Raw genomic sequence first — 19228 nt, forward strand, 5'->3', positions numbered from 1 at the left:
ACTATCCACTAGAGTATAGGGTCTAATCTATTGTCATGTTTAAACATTTTTCTCTACCTTAAATGATTTTCTTATGTTTAATAAAATGAAATAGTACCTCTTAGTATCTTATCGAAAGTAGTGCTACAATTTATTTTCTAGGGAGGCTTTTATTTTGGGTGACTCATAGCTCTTTGATAATGCCTTATCAAAGCATTCCATAGAATAAAAACATTTGAGAACTGCAATAAAAAATGTTCATTCTTGGGGCACCTGGGTGGCTCAATCGGTTAAGCGTCCAACTTCGGATCAGGTCATGATCTCACCGTCTGTGGGTTCAAGCCCCATGTCGGGCTCTGTGCTGACAGCTCAGAGCCTGAAGCCTGCTTTGGATTCTGTCTCTCTCTCTCTCTGCCTCTCTCCCGTTCGCTCGGTCTCTCTCTCTCTCTCTCTCTCTCTCTCTCTCTCTCTCTCAAAAATAAATAACCATTAAAAAAAAATTTTTTTTAATGTTCATTCTTTACTCTCCAGCTATGTTATAGGGCATGAAAATCAAGGTGCCTCTGATAACTACCTAAACTAAATCATGTCATCTCTCTCAGGGACTGATATACTTGCTTTAACTTATCTATTTTTTAAAATTTTTTATTACTATTACTTAAGATTTTACTACTTATGAAAATGAGAAAAATGACCAAAAAATACTTTAAATAACAGCAACTCAGTGAATGTGCAGATGTTAGGAATAAAGCCCAGGGAGCAGCTGAGACCTGCCCACCCTTCACAGACACATCCCCTACCTTTCCGCTTGAGAGACATCAGAGACCGGAAGAATCCCGGTGCTGGGCTGGCCCCACCAGGCAACTTAAGGTCCACTTCCCCCATCAGCTGAGCCAACTCAGTTCCAGGTAAGTCGATGAGCCTCGTGATATTGCTGACCACCAACTCGGTGAACACCTCAGGTTTCTCATGTCGGAGTTTCTCCACAAAAAAATCAGGATTGAAGATAATGGGCTGCCCTCGAAGGGAAGAATCATTGCAGATAACAAAATTACAGATAGCATCACTGAAAAAAATGAAACAGAAGACTCGTTAGGGGGATCATTTCTGTATGCTTCTCATGCTCTCTAAGCCATATAATTATTCACTCTTTCTGTGGGTTAATCTACATATTGGTCTTTTGAAAAACCTAATCCATAATCTGCTGACTGTACAAAAGAAGACAATTTGAGCTTGTTGCTGTTTAGGTTATACCCACGCAACTACTTAGGAATTTCATTCAAAACAATTTTTCTTTAATGTTTATTTTTGAGAGAGAGAGAGAGAGAGAGAGGCAGGCAGATTGTGAGTAGGGGAGAGCCAGAGTGAGAGGGAGACATGGAATCCGAAGCAGGCTCCAGGCTCTGAGCTGTCAGCACACAGCCCAATGCAGGGCTCAAACCCACAAACCGCAAGATCATGACCTGAGCCGAAATCAGACACTTAACCAACTGAGCCACCCAGGCGCCCCGTGTAATTTCATCTGATAAAAAGACACCAAGGGGCTCCTGGGTGGCTCAGTCGATTAAGCATCCAACTCTTGATTTCTGCTCAGGTCATGATCTCACGATTCTTGAGATCGAACCCTACATCAGGCTCTATGTAGACAGTCCAGGGCCTGCTTGGGATTCTCTCTCTCTGTCCCCCCTCAGCTTGCACACATGTGTGCATGCTTGCTCTCTCTCTCTCTCTCTCAAGATAAATAAAACACTCTAAAAAATTAAATTAAATTAAAAAAGAAAAGACACCGGGGCACCTGGGTGGCTCAGTGGGTTAAGCATTCAATTTCAGCTCGGGTCATGATCTCACAGTTTGTGGGTTCAAGCCCCACATCGGGCTCTGTGCTAACAGCTTGGAACCTGGAGCCTGCTTCGGATTCTGTGTGTTCCTCTCTGTCGCTCCTCTACTCATGCTGTCTCTCTCTCAAAATAAATAAACATAAAAAAAATTATACTATTTCCCATGCATCATCCCAACTGTTCACAGTACCACATTTAGGCCAGTCTCAAATGCCACAGAAACACATGATAGTAAGCATAAAACTATAAAAGAGCTAAAACTACATCTAAATAGTGTAGTAGACATTTTGGAGACATTTACTCTACCCATAGGGTTCTTTGGTTCCTGGGTCCCTATACAGGCATTTTCTAATAATCAGCTCCCTTTAACTGAGTCAGCTGCCCTTGGATTCTATTCCTCATAATTGGAAAGCCTTCCCCAGAATGAAAAGCCTTCACCTTTACAGGTATATAAAATAAATTAATTCCATCTTACCCAGGTCCAGAAATCTTGTGGGGTTTTTTTTTTTTTGTTTTGTTTTTTATTATTTATTTTGAGAGAGAGAGGCAGAAAGAGAGAAAGAGGTAAAGTCTCAAGCAGGTCCTGCACTATCAGCAGAGAGCCCACGCAGGACTCAAATTCACAAACCGTGACATCATGACCTGAGCTGAAATCAAGAGTCAGATACTCAACCAAGCCACCCAGGTGCTCTAAGAAATAAGTTTTATTTTACAATCCTTCAACTCTAGGGTGCCTGAGTGGCTCAGTCAGTTAAGGGTCCAACTCTTGATTTTGGCTCAGGTCATGATCTCACGGTTCATGAGTTCGAGCCCCTCATGGGCTCTGCGCTGACAACACAGGGCCTGCTTAAGACTCTCCCTCTTTCTCTCTCCCTCCCCCACACATACTCTGTCTCTCTCAAAAATAAAACAAAATAAAATCCTCCAAGTCTAGATGCCTCTGCCCCGTCATCTAAGTCCAACCTTTGTTCAGACAGTTTCTTCTCTCTAGGGCACTTGGCAAACTTCTACATCTTGCTCCTAATTTCACTTTTCTGTCACTAAATAATACTAAGCTGATATGTTCTGTGGGCCCCTGATCTTAGCTGGTTTTCCACTCCTACATTACTCAGGCTGCACTCCTGGCAAAGTTCCTTTGACTCTCAGGAAATATTTTCTTCCCTATTCATTGTTTTCTGATACCTAACTACTATACTCCTTTGTACTTCATGTGATTCCACATGTCTGATAGCAGACACAACAACACTTGTTTGTATCCATTATCAATTATCTCTAATGGCTTGTTCTAACCCTTATTATATAAAGGCATCTACTGTATAACCAAAGAGTAGAACACAAGCCAGAAAGGACTAGTCATCACGTCTGCCAGGCGAAGTCAAAATCCACCTGACACACACAAACATTCCCACAATAAAAAAATAAATTAAAAAAATCACAACTTAAAGTCTTCCACAACATCCTAGGTACCAAAATACTGTTGAAGGAAAAATAACACTCTAAATTTTAAATATTAGTGATCTAAATCCACTTCGTCAACACTACCTGGATAATTTTTAACAATGGCATAATGAAAACAAGGCATGGGAAAACTTCAAAGTTTGTCACTACTTCCTTGAAAAATTATCACATAACTTCAATCAACAGCCCAAATCTTCAATTGGTGGCTACTAATTCCTTCTTTTCTCTGGAATGACAATATAAGAATTCATGTAAAAATTTTAAATTATGCGTATTCTCAAGCCAAAGAGTCAGTAAAGAAAGATACCTTAACCTGCTTATCTCTTCAACCTTTTCACACACAAAGAAAGGTTATTTTCCCTGTAAATATGCCAATGATGAGAAGCCAATTAAGCCAATTAAAACCAAAAGTAACCATTGGCAAAACCTCTTTTTTTTTTTTTTAATGTCAGCTTATTTCAGTTAAAAACCAATAGTCAATATAAAACTACTGTTTATAATCACTGCCAATCAGAAATCACTACTCTGAGACAGCCAGAAAAAATCATGAAATGTATCAGCACTGAAAAGATTCTTATAATTTACTGAGGTTAAACAATCATTTTACGGATTTCACACTCCTTTTAATTCTGAAAAACAGATTTCAGATCAAATTAGTTCTAACGTATATATACATGAATAGCATCCATTATACCCCTGAAGTAGAACCACATACAGACATATAACTTTCAGATCTTTAGTTTATTAATATCCAGAGAAATACTCGGTTAAAATTCTAAAATTTCCATCACAGATGACCCTCCAGCACTAAACTGGATCACATACACATGTGAGAAAGGAACTAGAAGCACAAAGCCCTAGCTACATAGTTTCTCAACAGAGTCCTTCCTGCCTGGCCTTTAGCCCCCAAGTGTGCCCCCTCCTAAACAGGTAGAACTGGTAGAAGAGTAAGTAATTCAAGGCTGCCCCTACCTACTCACAAAGAATACCAGAAAAATTCCCTTGGAGTCCTAACACACAGGTCACAAATAAGCAATCTCCTCTTTTCTCCTTCTGCTTTTCCTCCCCTTCCTTCTCCTGATCATTCACTCTTGTTCTGCCCTACTTTAATGTCTTTAACCTAGTTTTTTGTTTCCTCTTCCACACTTTTTCTGAGGGGGGCATCTGGTAAGACAGGATGTAAGAGAGAGAAATGGTTAAAAAAGAAGTAAAATGGAAGATGAGAGGTGGAAAAGACAGGTACAGTGGGATACATTTTTTTAATTACCCCCATACCACACAGCCCACTAATCCCTTTCCGCAGAATACACAATATCACAATACAAAGGTAAGAATATCAAGGAACACATTAAGAACTTAAGAGATTTCTAGGACTAACAAAAAAATACTACATTTAAGCAAAAACAACTTCCTACTCTATGGTATCTTATTTTAAAACAAAGTCTAAGTTTGCTCAAGTTCAAGAAAAAAATTTAATTTCTTACATAAGTGCTGAAAGCTTCTGATGAGGCATTGGTAAATCGAAGAGACAGGAAAAAAGCTTTCTCCTTGTTTGTTATGACAAAGGAGCCTTCCTTTCCCTGCCCCATCACAGCCTACACAAATTCCAGACATGTTAGAGGATACAAGGGCATATTATGGGGCCTGAAAGGCAGTACTTATCAGGACTCTAAGCACTCATCTGCAAGTAGGAACAAAACAGAAATTAAAAACTGGACCAGTTCATTGTATTTGCCAATGCGTACTTGAAACTCAACAGTAGTTCCGCATCACACTGAAAATTGTATTAGATAAAACAATCACATAACGTAAGAGTATAAGGACAAGTAGTTTTATAATATGGAGAGGATGATCCCTACCTCACATCATACACAAAAGACAAATTCCAGACAGAACAAAGATCTAAATATAAAAAGTCAAACTTTAAAAAGTTTAGAAAAGAGCAAAGAATAAATGAGACAGAGGAAATGTCTTAAACAAGGCATAAAAAGCACAATCCACAAAGAAAAAATTGATATATTTAACTACATTAAAACTTTAAATGTCAGTACAACAAATGGCATTATGAACAAAGTTCTTTAAAAAAGAAATCAAAATGCCTCTGGAGAGAGGAACAGGAATGAAAGAACAGGAGTGGGAGAAAAACTTTTCACTGTATGCTCTTTTGTATTTTCTGCATTTTTGATTCATGTGAACATACTACTCATTCACATACATAAATAAATAGATTTAAAACTTTAAGGGGTGCCTGGATAGCTCAGTTGGTTAAATATCCGACTTCAGCTCAGATCATGATCTTGTGGTTTGTGAGTTCAAGCCCGTGGAGCTCTGTGCAAACAGCTCAGAGCCTGGAGCCTGCTTTAGGTTCTGTGTCTCCCTCTCTCTCTCCCCCTCCCCCTGCTCACACTATCTCTCTGTCTCTCTCTCTCAAAAATAAATACGCATTAAAAAAAATTTTTAATAAAACTTTAAAATAACAAAATAAAAGGCATAAACTGGAAAAAAATATTTGTCATGCATATAAAAGGATTAGTATTCAGAATTCATCACTCTAAAATTTTATGTCTAAAATTTATAAGAAAAATACACTCAGGGCACCTGGGTGGCTCAGTCAGTTAAGCGGCCGACTTCGGCTCAGGTCATGATTTCGCGGTCTGTGAGTTCCAGCCCCGCGTCCGGCTCTGTGCTGACAGCTCAGAGCCTGGATCCTGTTTCAGATTCTGTGTCCCCTCTTTCTGACCCTCCCCCATTCATGCTCTGTCTCTCTCTGTTTCAAAAATAAATAAACGTTAAAAAAAATTTAAAAAAAAAAAAAAAAGAAAAATACACTCAACTCAAAGAAAATTAGACAAAAGATATGACGAAGTAATTCACCAAAGAGGAGCCCTAAGTGACTGACAAACATGAAAGGAATCTCAACTCTAAAAATTATAAGGATAGAAGCACGTGGGTGGCTCAGTCAGTTAAGCAACCAACAGGCTCAGGTCATGATCTCATGGTTCATAAGTTCAAGCCCTGCATTGAGCTTTGAACTGACATTGCAGAGTCTGCTTTGGATTCTCTGTCTCCCTCATTCTCTGCCCCTCCCCTGTTTGCACTCTCTCTCAAAAATAAGTAAACATTAAAAGAATTTTTTTTTTTTAATTACAATAGTTGGGGCGCCTGGGTGGCTCAGTCAGTTAAATGTCCAACTTCGGGCTCAGGTCATGATCTCATAGTTCATGGGTTTGAGCCCCACATCAGGCTCTGTGTTGACAGCTCAGAGCCTGGAGCCTATTTCGGATTCTGTGTCTCTGTCTCTCTCTCTGCCCCTCCCTCGCTCGTGCTTGCTCTCTCTCTCTCTTTCAAAAATAAATAAAACATTTTAAAAATAAATAAATAAATATGGGGCGCCGGGGTGGCTCAGTTGGTTAAGCGACTGACTTCAGCTCAGGTCATGATCTCACAGTTTGTGAGTTCGAGCCCCGCATCAGGCTCTGTGCTGACAGCTCAGAGCCTGGAGCCTACTTCAGATTCTATGTCTCCCCCGATCTCTACCCCTCCCCTGCTCACGCTCTGTGTCTCTCTGTCTCTCAATAATAAATAAACGTTAAAAACAATTTTTTTAAATAAATAAATAAATATCACAAGGGTAAAGCAAATTGAAGAATGGTACCTTTCCCCATCCATCATTTTGGCAAAAACTATCAGATTTAGGCATTATCTTTTTATTCCTAGTTTGCTAAGGGTTGGTTATTTATTTATTTATTTATTTATTTATTTATTTATTTATGTATTTATTATCATGAGTCAGTGCTTAATTTTATCAATTTTTGTGCATCTGTTAATATGACTTTTCTCCCTTATTTTGTTGATGTGGTGAATGACATTGATTAATGTTAAGCCAATTGTGCATCTCTAGAATGAATGTAATATTGTTATGATATATCATTTTTATATATTGTTGAATTTGGTTTGCTAATATTTAGATTTCTCTACATTCATTCATAAGTGAGAAAGTCATGGAATTGCTTTCCAAAAGTATAGAGTTCCTATGAAATCTTTCATTAAGCCAAAATGGCATAAAGTGAAGAAGCAGTCACCATTAACTCATACGGAAATTTTTTTTTGCATCTTGACCCCCAAAATAACCCCTCTTAGTCTTTTCAGATCCCTTAGGACCTATAACTCACAGATCCTCACAGACACAGTTCAGAGTTATGGCAGCTTGCTACTGAGATGCTAAGTGCAGTGGGAAGGAGCTTGGTGGGGCCACTCTCGTTGATCAGGCTCTGAGCCGCCTCTATAATGGCTCCATGGAAAATAAACGCTGAATACTATTTTCATTTCTTTGCCATTTTTCATAAAAATGGAAATCCTCTTTGGATTGCTTTCAGTTAGTGAAAATAGGCACTAATGGAGGTCCCTCATAAAAGTGGCCAAACACAGACGGTCAAAATGCAGGTGATACCTGTGCAGTGGCGCCACCACCCGTCCACAGTTTCACTTTCTGGGGTCCACAGATAATCTTCCTCTGACCTATCATCAGAAGGTCAACAGTAGTCTAACAACTACCACAATGCCTACATCACTCACCTCACGTCTCACTGCACAGGCATATTTTCATCTCACATCATCACAAGAAGGGTGAGTACAGCACAAAAGATACTCTGAGAGAAAGACTACACGCACATAATTTTTATTATAGTATAATTGTTCTATTTGATTGTTATTTATTGCCCTATTGTATCTAGTTTTTGTTATTAATCTCTTAATATGTCTAATTTATACATTAAACATTATCATAGCTATGTACATATAGGAAAAAAGTATATATGGGGTTCAGTACTATCCATAGCTTCAGCCATCCACTGGGGGGTCTTGGAACATATCCCCCATGGACAGAATGGGACTACTGTATTGTCTTCATTAGGTTTTATATAAAGGTTGTGCTGGCCTGGGGCACCTGGGTAGCTCAGTCAGTTAGGCATCCAACTCTTGATTTCAGCTCAGGTCATGATCTCACAGTTTGTGAGATGGAGCCCCACATCAGACTCTGCACTGACAGTGTGAAGCCTGCTTAGGATTCTCTCTCTCTCTTTCTCTCTCTCTCTCAAAATAAATAAATAAACATAAAAAAAACAGATTGTGTTTCCATATAAAATTAGTTGGGGAATATGTCTTGTTTTTCTATTTTCTGAAAAAGTTTATGTGAGATTGATGTTATTGCTTCTTTAAATATTTGATCAAATTGGCTGATGAAGCCATCTAAACCTAGAGCTTTCTTTGTGAGGTTTTTAATTATATATTCAATTTACTTTATGTTACAGGACTATTCAAATTTTCTATTTCTTCTTACATTAATTTTGGTTAAGCTGGACATTTCTAGGACTTTGTCTATTTCACATAAATTTTCAAGCTTTATTGGCATAAACTTGCTTATAATATCCTCTTAGGTACTTTTTTTTAAAGATTCCTTATTTTTTATTATTTTTTTAAATGTTTATTTATTTATTTTGAGAGCGAAAAAGAGAGAGCATGCATGCGTGCAAGCAGGAAAGAAGCAGAGAGAGGGGGAGAGAGAGAATCCAAAGCACCCTCCACGTTATCAACACAGAGCCCAAGGCAGGGCTCAAACTCACCAACCATGAGTCATGACCTGAGCCAAAATCAAGAGTCGGACACTTAATCAACTGAGTCACCCAGGCACCCCCTCCTTTTAGGCATTTTTTAATGGTTCCTCTTAAGAACTACAAAGTTACGGGGCGCCTGGGTGGCGCAGTCGGTTAAGCGTCCGACTTCAGCCAGGTCACGATCTCGCAGTCCGGGAGTTCGAGCCCCGCGTCAGGCTCTGGGCTGATGGCTCAGAGCCTGGAGCCTGCTTCCAATTCTGTGTCTCCCTCTCTCTCTGCCCCTCCCCTGTTCATGCTCTGTCTCTCTCTGTCCCAAAAATAAATAAACGTTGAAAAAAAAAAATTTTTAAGAACTACAAAGTTACATAATGATGTCCTTCTCTTTGTTCCTGATATTGATAATTTATGTTTTCTCTTTTAATTTATGAATCTTATTAGAGGTTTATTATTCGTTTTGTCAAGGTTACGGCTTTTGATTTTGCTGAATCCCTCTATCACGTATTTGCTGCTTATTTCATTAATTTCTGCTCTTATCTTTATTGCTTCCTTTCTTTACTGGATTCAGGGTAAAGGTGGCACTGCAAATCAGTGGGGAATCAATGACCTTTTGACTAAATGGTGTGGGACACTTGGCTATCTACAGGAGGAAAAAGTGAAAATTGACCTCTATCACACAATATACACAAAGATCATCAATTGCAGGTGAGTGGCAGATCTAAAGGTGAATAGCAGAACCATAAACCTACTAGAAGGTAATATAGAAGAATACATTCTTGAACTGAAGCTGAGGAAATTTTTTAAATAGTTTTTAAATACCGCATTAAAAATATTAACCACAAGGGGGCACCTGGGTGGTTCAGTCGGTTAAGCATCTGACTTGGTTTCCGCTCAGGTCATAATCTCACAGTTTCATGAGTTCAAGCACAGAGCCTGATTGAGATTCTCGGTCTCCCTCTCTCTTTGCCCCATCCCTACTCATGCTGTTTCTGTCTCTCAAAATAAATAAATAATCTTAAAATATACATATATTAACCATAAAGGTACCTGGGTGGCTCAGTTGTTTGAGCATCCAACTCTTGATTTTGGCTCAGGTCATGATCCCAGGGTCATGGGATCAAGCCCATGTCAGGCTCCATATTGAGCGTGGAGCCTGATTAAGAGTTTCTCTCTCTCTCCCTCTGCCCCTCTCTTCCACACACACTCTTTTTCTTTCTCTTAAAAAAAAAAGAAGAGGGGCGCCTGGGTGGCGCAGTCGGTTGGGCGTCCGACTTCAGCCAGGTCACGATCTCGCGGTCCGTGAGTTCGAGCCCCGCGTCAGGCTCTGGGCTGATGGCTCGGAGCCTGGAGCCTGTTTCCGATTCTGTGTCTCCCTCTCTCTCTGCCCCTCCCCCGTTCATGCTCTGTCTCTCTCTGTCCCAAAAATAAATAAAAACGTTGAAAAAAAAATTTAAAAAAAAAAAAAAAAAAAAAGAAGAAACAAACCCAATAGAAAAACAGGCATGAAATTTCAATAAAATGTCATTAAAAAAAGCCAAATGGCCCATATATTCATAAAGAAAAAAAACTGTTCAATATCATTAAATGTCAAGGAAATGCAAATTTTAAAACAATGACATACTATTATCCAACAGAATGACTAAAATTAAAAAGAATGACAATACCAAAGCTTAGACAAACTGACAGTAACTCTTTTATACTGATAGTGAGGCTATAAATTGGTACAAGCATTTTGGAAAACTGTTTGGTCTTATCTACTAAAGTTGAACAAAAGTGTATCCTGTGACCCCAGCAATTCTAAAACATGTCTAATGTATGCAGCCACGTGTGTACCAAAATCATTAGTAGAAACATTAATTTCTAAACAGCCAAAATATCCAGAATGATTCCTTAAATTGTGGCATATATAATGGTATATTTTACAGCAATGAAAATGAGCAAACTCCAGTCACATGCACCATCAAGAATGAATCTCACCTGTAATGATGAGCAAAAGAAGTCTCTCATACCACACACACACACACACACACACACACACACACACAGACTACTTAGTATGCAAGACCATTTACATCAAATTTTGAGAACAGACAAAACTATATTATTTAGCAATACTTACTTAAGTGGTAAAATTGTAAAGAGAAGCAAAGATATATTTACCATAAAATTCAGGAAACTGGCTACCTTTGAGGAGTAGTAATTAAGAAAAGGAGGCAAAAAGGGGGGTTGAGGGGAGTTTCCAGGGTGCTAGCACTATTCTTGTGATAAATCATGGAGCTATGGGAAAAAGGAGCTTCATTTGAATGACTTATAGCTAATGTTAAGGTTTACTGAAGCTGGGCAATAGGAAAATACTGATCATATTATTCTACATTCTTGTAGGTAGAACCACATCTTCCAAGATAAATCTTTTTTTTTTTTTAATTTTTTTTTAACGTTTATTTATTTTTGAGACAGAGAGAGACAGAGCATGAATGGGGGAGGAGCAGAGAGAGAGGGAGACACAGAATCGAAACCAGGCTCCAGGCTCTGGGCCATCAGCCCAGAGCCCGACGCGGGGCTCGAACTCACAGACCGTGAGATCGTGACCTGAGCTGAAGTCAGATGCTTAACCGACTGAGCCACCCAGGCGCTCCCTTCCAAGATAAATCTTAAGAAACCAAGCAGATTTGACCTAAATCTTGCTACAACTTGATGTTAATATCATAGAAAGTCAAAGTGAATAGTAAAGGTTAACTTCCTCATCACAGGAGTTTTTGATACGTGAACAGAACCAGGAGAATTAGTAGTTAGGCAGTAGGCATACAGAGATAGTTAGGACTCCAGTATTTAAATGCATATATTAGGTAACTATCCCAAAGAAGAATAAGAGGCAGGGTCTATTAAAAAGGAAACTTTGGGGGCATCTGGCTGGCTCAATTGGTAGAGAATGTATGTGACTCTTGATCTCAGGGTCGTGAGTTCAAGCCCCACCTTAGACATAGAGCTTACATTTAAAAAAAAAAAAAGAAAAACGGCACAAAAAGAGACACTCAGATCAATGAAACAGAATAGAGAACCCAGAAATGGACCCACAAACATATGGCCAATTAATCTTTAACAAAGCAGGAATGAATATCCAATGGAATAAAGACAGGCTCTTCAGCAAATGGTGCTGGGAAAACTGGACAGCAACATGCAGAAAAATGAACCTGGACCACTTTCTTACAGCATACACAAAAATAAACTCAAAATGGATGAAAGACCTAAATGTAAGACAGGAAGCCATCAAAATCCTAGAGGAGAAAGCAGGCAAAAACCTCTTTGATCTTGGCCGCAGCAACTTCTTACTCAACACATCTCCAGAGGCAAGGGAATCAAAAGCAAACATGAACTATTGGGACCTCATCAAAATAAAAAGCTTCTACACAGCAAAGGAAACAAGCAGCAAAACTAAAAGGCAACCAACAGAATGGGAGAAGATATTTGCAAACGACGTATCAGATAAAGGATTAGTATCCAAAATCTATAAAGAACTTACCAAATTCAACACCCAAAAAACAAATAATCCAGTGAAGAAATGGGCAAAAAACATGAATAGACACTTCTCCAAAGAAGACATCCAGACGGCCAATCGACACATGAAAAAATGCTCAAGGGGCACCTGGGTAGCTCAGTCAGTTAAGCCTCTGACTTCAGCTTCAGGTCATGATCTTGTACTCTGGGAGTTCGAGCCCCTCAGGCTCTGTGCTGACAGCTCAGAGCCTGGAGCCTGCTTCGGATTTTGTGTCTCCTTCTCTCTCTACCCCTCTGCCTCTCACGCTCTCTCTCTCTCGCTCTCTCTCTTTCTCAAAAATAAATAAACATTAAAAAAAGAAAGAAAAAAAAAGAAAAAATGCTCAACATCACTCATCATCAGGGAACTACAAATCAAAACCACAATGAGACACCACTTCAAACCTGTCAGAATGGCTAACATTAACAACCCAGGCGACAACAGATGGCGGCGAGGATGCAGAGAAAGAGGATCTCTTTTGCATTGTTGGTGGGAATGCAAGCTGGTGCAGCCACTCTGGAAAACAGTATGGAGGTTCCTCAAAAAATTAAAAATATAGAACTACCCTATGACCAGCAATTGCACTACTAGGTATTGATCCAAGGGATATAGGTGTGCTGTTTCAAAGAGGCACATGCACCCCAATGTTTATAGCAGTGCTATCAACAATAACCAAAGTATGGAAAGAGCCCAAATGTCCACTGATGGATGAATGGATAAAGAAGATGTGGTATATATATACAATGGAGTATTACTTGGCAATCAAAAAGAATGAAATCTTGCTATTTGCAACTACATGGATGGAACTAGAGGTATTATGCCAAATGAAATTAATCAGAGAAAGACAAACAGCATATGACTTTACTCACATGAGGACTTTAAAATACAAAACGAACATAAGGGAAGGGAAGGAAGAATAATATAAAAACAGGGAGGGGAACAAAACATAAAAAAATCTTAAATATACAGAACAAACAGAGGGTTGCTGGAGGGGTTGTGGGAAGGGGGACGGGCTAAATGGGTAAGGGACATTAAGGAATCTACTTCTGAAATCATTGTTGCACTATATGTTAACTAACTTGGATATAAATTTAAAAATAAATAAATTATTAAAAATAAGAAAGAGGGGCGCCTGGGTGGCGCAGTCGGTTAAGCGTCCGACTTCAGCCAGGTCACGATCTCGCGGTCCGTGAGTTCGAGCCCCGCGTCAGGCCCTGGGCTGATGGCTCGGAGCCTGGAGCCTGTTTCTGATTCTGTGTCTCCCTCTCTCTCTGCCCCTCCCCCGTTCATGCTCTGTCTCTCTCTGTCCCAAAAATAAATAAAAAACGTTGAAAAAAAATTAAAAAAAAAAAAAGAAAAGAAAAAAAAATAAGAAAGAAAGAAAGAAAGAAAGAAAAAGAAAAATTTGTATAACCTACTTATTGTCTGCTATGATTACTCTTACCACTAGATGGAAGTCTACATGTAAGGTAATCTGCTTAGTGAAAGAACTAGAAACAGAATCCACAGCTGAAAAATCAATTACAGAATAATGAAATGCAAGTGCTTTTGAGGCATGTTGAACCCATGAATCTGCAAAATTCAAGACAGTGGGGGGAAAAATATGTATCCTGCAGATGTATCTTTTGGCTGACTGCTACCAAAACTGCATACCCACAAAAACTAAATGTTTCCTCCCTAGTGAATTGCTTAACTTGATTTGTTCTCCAAGAACCACAACCTTGGCAACATCTATCAAAATATGAGCTATAATTAAAGTTGTCTAAATCTGACTTACCACCCTAAGAGAAGTAGGCACTCTCTGACTACTTTTTCAACTGTCTGGCTCTGAAATATGGCTTTCAATGTGTCACTTTCTGGGAGAGCTGTTAGATAGGAATACACAGAAGTATTAAACGAGAGGCTATTCTTCCTTTTTCTGCATATAAATTTAAACTGGTATCATGAAAAGTTGTATATATAGAGAAAGGATAAAACAAACCCCATGTGCCCAAGCTGGCAGCATTTTTATATAACAAAAATAGTTCAAAGTTGACAAGTAGTACTACAAGGTTTCAGCAAATAATATCCAATTTCTTAGACAAGAAACATTTATATCCTAAAGTCCACCCTTAGAGTAGCTGTCCAAGGTTTTGTAATTAGGACCTCTTATCTCTAATTTAGACGCCAAAAGTCTGCAAAAGTATATTTGTCCTCTACATTTGATCTCAACATAAACTAATTTCAAAGTACTAGAGCAACTTAACCTGAAATAAATTATTTAGAAATTAAAGAATTCCTGGAGCGTCTGGGTGGCTCAGTGGGTTAAGCATCTGATTTTGGCTCAGGTCGTGATCTCATGGTTTGTGGGCTGGAGCCCCGCATCCGGCTCTGTGCTGACAGTGGGAGCCTACTTCAGACTCTTTCTCTCCCTCTATCTCTGCCCCCCACCTCAAAAAATAAACAAACATTAAAAAAAATTGTTTTTTAAGAAACTAAAGAATTCCTGATTGCTTATCTTAACCTTAACATTTTTGGAAATCTGACCTAAGATTTTGCCCTATAGAATGACGACCCAATGTCCTCAGTCAAGAGGGCTAATTATACTTCCTCAAAGTATCAGTAACACAAATTTATTAACATGTATTTACTTGCCAATTTGTATCCTTTTTGGGTGTCACAAGAATTGGTATTAATTCTGCTGCTGCCACCTCTCTTAATTTTTCTCCGTCAGGCAGGTATACAATAAGAAAGTTTATTTCAATTAGAAAAATTACATCAAAATTCCTTATTTGGAGAAAGTTCTAAAAGATGCTTTGCTGGCAATACAGTGTCTCTCTTATCATTACCTAAAATCTGTTTACTACTCAGAAAAGTATAGTCCAAACTTCAGGAGACTCTCTTTTCCAACAGACTTTAAATGACATGAGCCTCAGGCAACTAAAACACAAAGTACTTCTATGTATGATCAGATTAGGTTCCAAAGACTACTTCTAAATCTATTTGTTCCAAAGTCCAGAGTGATCCTATCCAAGAGACAGCAAGTGCTTTTGCTCTGACATGTGACATTCATATCTTTAAAAAGAGCTTCTATTACCTTAGTCAATATTCTACAAACCTAATCATAAGTCTCTTCAACTAGCATAAGAAGGTGAAATCATAGTCACTCATGTGTCATTTAAAATCAAACTAACCATGATCTACTGAGTGCTTTGTAATTTTAAGAAATCATAAGGTATAGGGACAAGACACTAAGGTAATTTGCTGGCCTCCAGAAGTTTAAAATTCACTCAGCTTTTATTTTTTTCCCCCCACTACCTCTATTTTCAAAAATACAAGTAGCCAATTGCAGGTATAATTAAGCAGAGGAGCACCTAGAGATGACTTTGAAAATTAGGTGGTAAACAATTTTTGTTTGATTGTATTTGCATATATACGTTATTTTAAAGAGCTCTTTCGGCAACTGCTAAAAATCCTTTGCATTGCAAGCGATTATGAGACTTTTTCACAGCAGTACGTCTTAAGCAACCTCCACTTTGGGAAAACACATACCTTCCCACTCCGTCTGAATGACACCAACTGTTGAGAAGATGGAATGCTGAAAAGATAGCATTCTAATATATGGGATTTTATGGTGCATCAAGTATGTAATACTTTCGAAATACTTTTTGAAAGTTTAAATATTCTAATGTCTTTTCAACACTTTTATTTCTCAATACCCAAAAAGAATCTATGTTGTCAGTTAAAATACTTACACTTTAATAAAATTTAGGCTTTATCCCCTATACAATCTTAATATACATACCCTGTATTTAAATTTTCAATAAAGGGGCACCAGGGTGGCTCAGTTGGTTAAGTGTCCAACTTCGGCTCAGGTCATAATCTCACAGTTCACGAGTTCAAGCCCTACCTGGGCTCTGCGCTAACAGTGTGGAGCCTGTTTCAGATCCTCTGTCCCCCTCTCTCTCTGCCCCTCCCCATAAACATTTAAAAAATAAAAATAAAAAAATAAACCTTCAATGAAAACTGTTAACACATGATGTAGGCATGTTTCACACTGGTGGACTTTGATTGCAAGAGCCTAGTCACAAGGATAGCTGCCACAAAATGACCTTACCAAAAGAAAAAATATTAATAAAGTAAGCCTTGACACTTGAGTGAAGAAACTATTATTGCAACCAAGGGAAGGACTGTGGGGATTCTAAAATGCAAAAAAACTTAAAAATGATAAGTAGACTTAAGTATACAAAAGCTAGCCATACTTCAAAGCACAACTTCCAGTGCATGTAGCAATCTCCAATCAAACTATAAAAGAAAGTCATTGATGATAATGCCAAGTATAATATTACTAAATTGTATCACTGTATACTTTCTTGGTTTCTCCCCCAATTCTGTTTCCTATTATTTGGTGAGTTATTCTTTAGCTTCATTAATATTACTTACTTGGTTTTATTTTTGTAATTGTGTTCAACATGAAAATAAGTGAAGAACTTTCTCATTATATAATCCCAATATCACTCTTTAGGTTAGTTTCTAAATTAATAAGGTTCTCCCCTACCCAAAGGTATAATTAAAACACATTTAGCAAATGTAGCTCTCATTATTGTGGCATGCAATTACAAATTTAATATTAAGACCTCTGTAGTATCTATATTTCATTCATTAATTTTGCTTTTTATTCATAGTGATAGAACCCAGCTAAGAGGGCTTTATCTCTAATCAGATGACATATTATCTTAAAACTGTCAAATAATGTTTTACTTATTTATAATAACACATTTCAGAGACTTGGACAAAGATCAACCAAACTATTTTAATTTTCCATGGGAAAAAATGAAAAGAACAAATAAATAAAAACACAATCATATAATGTTACATTTCTGAAGTGGATATAGCTTTATGTGATATGTTGGACATTTTCTGTTAAACTGGGGGAAGTTTATTTGTCATAGATTGGCTCAGATTATTATTGCATTTTTGTAATCTTACTGAGTCCCAAGAAATTAGTTTTATGCTACATAATAAACTCTGGTCAGTAAACAAGAGAAATAAAGCTCAAACTTGACTACATTTATTGGAAACTGATCCATATGTCTTTTAAAAAAAATTTTTTTTTTCAACGTTTATTTTTGGGACAGAGAGAGACAGAGCATGAATGGGGGAGGGGCAGAGAGAGAGGGAGACACAGAATCGGAAACAGGCTTCAGGCTCTGAGCTATCAGCCCAGAGCCCGACGCGGGGCTCGAACTCCCAGACCGCGAGATCGTGACCTGGCTGAAGTCCGACGCTTAACCTACTGCGCCACCCAGGTGCCCCTGATCCATATGTCTTTAAACGAAACATCTCATCTCCGTATTTGTGTATACAAGCAATATTTTAATTATGTATTAATTTTTCAAAAGCCAAAGTGTTATTACTTCAGCACAACTAAATTCAGTAGGGGGTGACTAAATTTTTCTATGGTTCCATTTCATTCTGGTGTCCAGCTTTCATAGTTCAACCTGACAAATCACCTGTATTTAATCTAGTAACTGATACTATTATTATGTTTTCATATGATCATCTTAAAAGTTATGGCTTTATAGTGTTATAGTTATGAATTTCACACTAACACTTCCCCGTTATAAAATGTACTATCATTAACACACTCCATATTTGAATAATTACTTATAAGGTAGATCACAAAACTTGTGAACATCTGACAAAATAATTTTCCCCACTATATTACTACAGTTTTACACTTGATTACAAAAAAGAATGATAGCTTTCCTACAAAATTTTAAGTATAACTAAAGACCATAACACAAAAGATAATACAAGATCATTAACTGCCCAATCCATGGTACAAACAATAAAAGATGTACAAATTCAGTAGGAGAGAGGCGCCTAGGTGGCTCGGTCAGTTAAGCATCCAACTTCAGCTCAGGTCATGATCTCATGGTTCATGAGTTTGAGCCCTGCATCAGGCCTTCTGCTGTCAGTGTAGAACCTCTTCAGATCCTCTGTCCCCCTCTCTCTCTGCCCCTCCCCCGCTCATTCTCATACTCTCTCTCTCTCAAAAATAAACATTAAAAAAAAAAGAAGGTAGGAGAGAAACTCTCACTCTTATACAAGAGATGAGATTTGAGGTAGATCTTAAAGATGAATAGGGTTTGGACAGTGGAAAAAAGAAATAAGTAGTACTTAAATAAGGGGCTTGTTGGTTTGGTTGGTTTTTTAAGAAACATAAAATGTGGGGCACCTGGGTGCCTCAGTCGATTAAGCATCCAACTCTCGGTATCGGCTTGAGTCATGATCCCACAGTTTCATGAGTTCAAGCCCCTCATCCGGCTCTGCTCTGGCAGCGCAGAACCTGCTTGGGATTCTCTCTCTCTCTCTCTCTCTCTCTCTCTCTCTGCCCCTCTCCCACTCACACTGTCTCTGTCTCTCTCAAAATAAATTTAAAAAAGAAAAGAAAAGAAAAGAAAAGAAAAGAAACATAAAATATGTTCTCCACATACTTATGGCAAGCCCTTTTCAAAACATAACGTTAAATAGAGGGGAGTATACAGAGGGGTTAATGAAATAGAGCAGTGGACATCTGTTTTTTGCATACCCGACATCTATTTCCCCCTTCCTCTGGTAAGAGCACCCCTATTCTCCTTTGGGCAATAAGCTCTCCCCATCTTTCAATGTATGTGGTTTGCCACCAATATCGACCCTACTCTCTGGGCAGCAAGTGTGAGCTCAGGACCCAGGCTTAACCAATGGAAACATTCTATCCTCCTCATTGATTCAGACAAAGGCCCACAGAGTCAAACCAGGAAAAGATTTAATTCCAGAGTCATGCT

The 19228-nt window shown here is 38.3% G+C and overlaps 1 protein-coding gene across 3 annotated transcripts in view; it reads right to left on the bottom strand.

Annotated features, from left to right (window-relative positions):
* The window catches only part of ARHGAP19 (Rho GTPase activating protein 19), an 81926-nt gene that overhangs the window by 42237 nt on the left and 20461 nt on the right, over positions 1-19228 (bottom strand). For 2 of the 3 annotated variants that reach the window (XM_086680528.1, XM_086680529.1), the window contains one exon: positions 780-1045. In XM_086680528.1, the coding sequence (XP_086536654.1) occupies positions 780-1045 (266 nt within the window). Of the gene's footprint in view, positions 1-779; positions 1046-4759; positions 4833-19228 lie in introns of those variants that run through there. The other variant, XM_086680530.1, reaches the window with a different exon arrangement.

Source organism: Puma concolor, chromosome D2 (assembly GCF_028749965.1).
Source record: "Puma concolor isolate L17-30 chromosome D2, mPumCon1.1.hap2, whole genome shotgun sequence".
In the NCBI taxonomy this organism is placed as follows: Eukaryota; Metazoa; Chordata; class Mammalia; order Carnivora; family Felidae; genus Puma; species Puma concolor.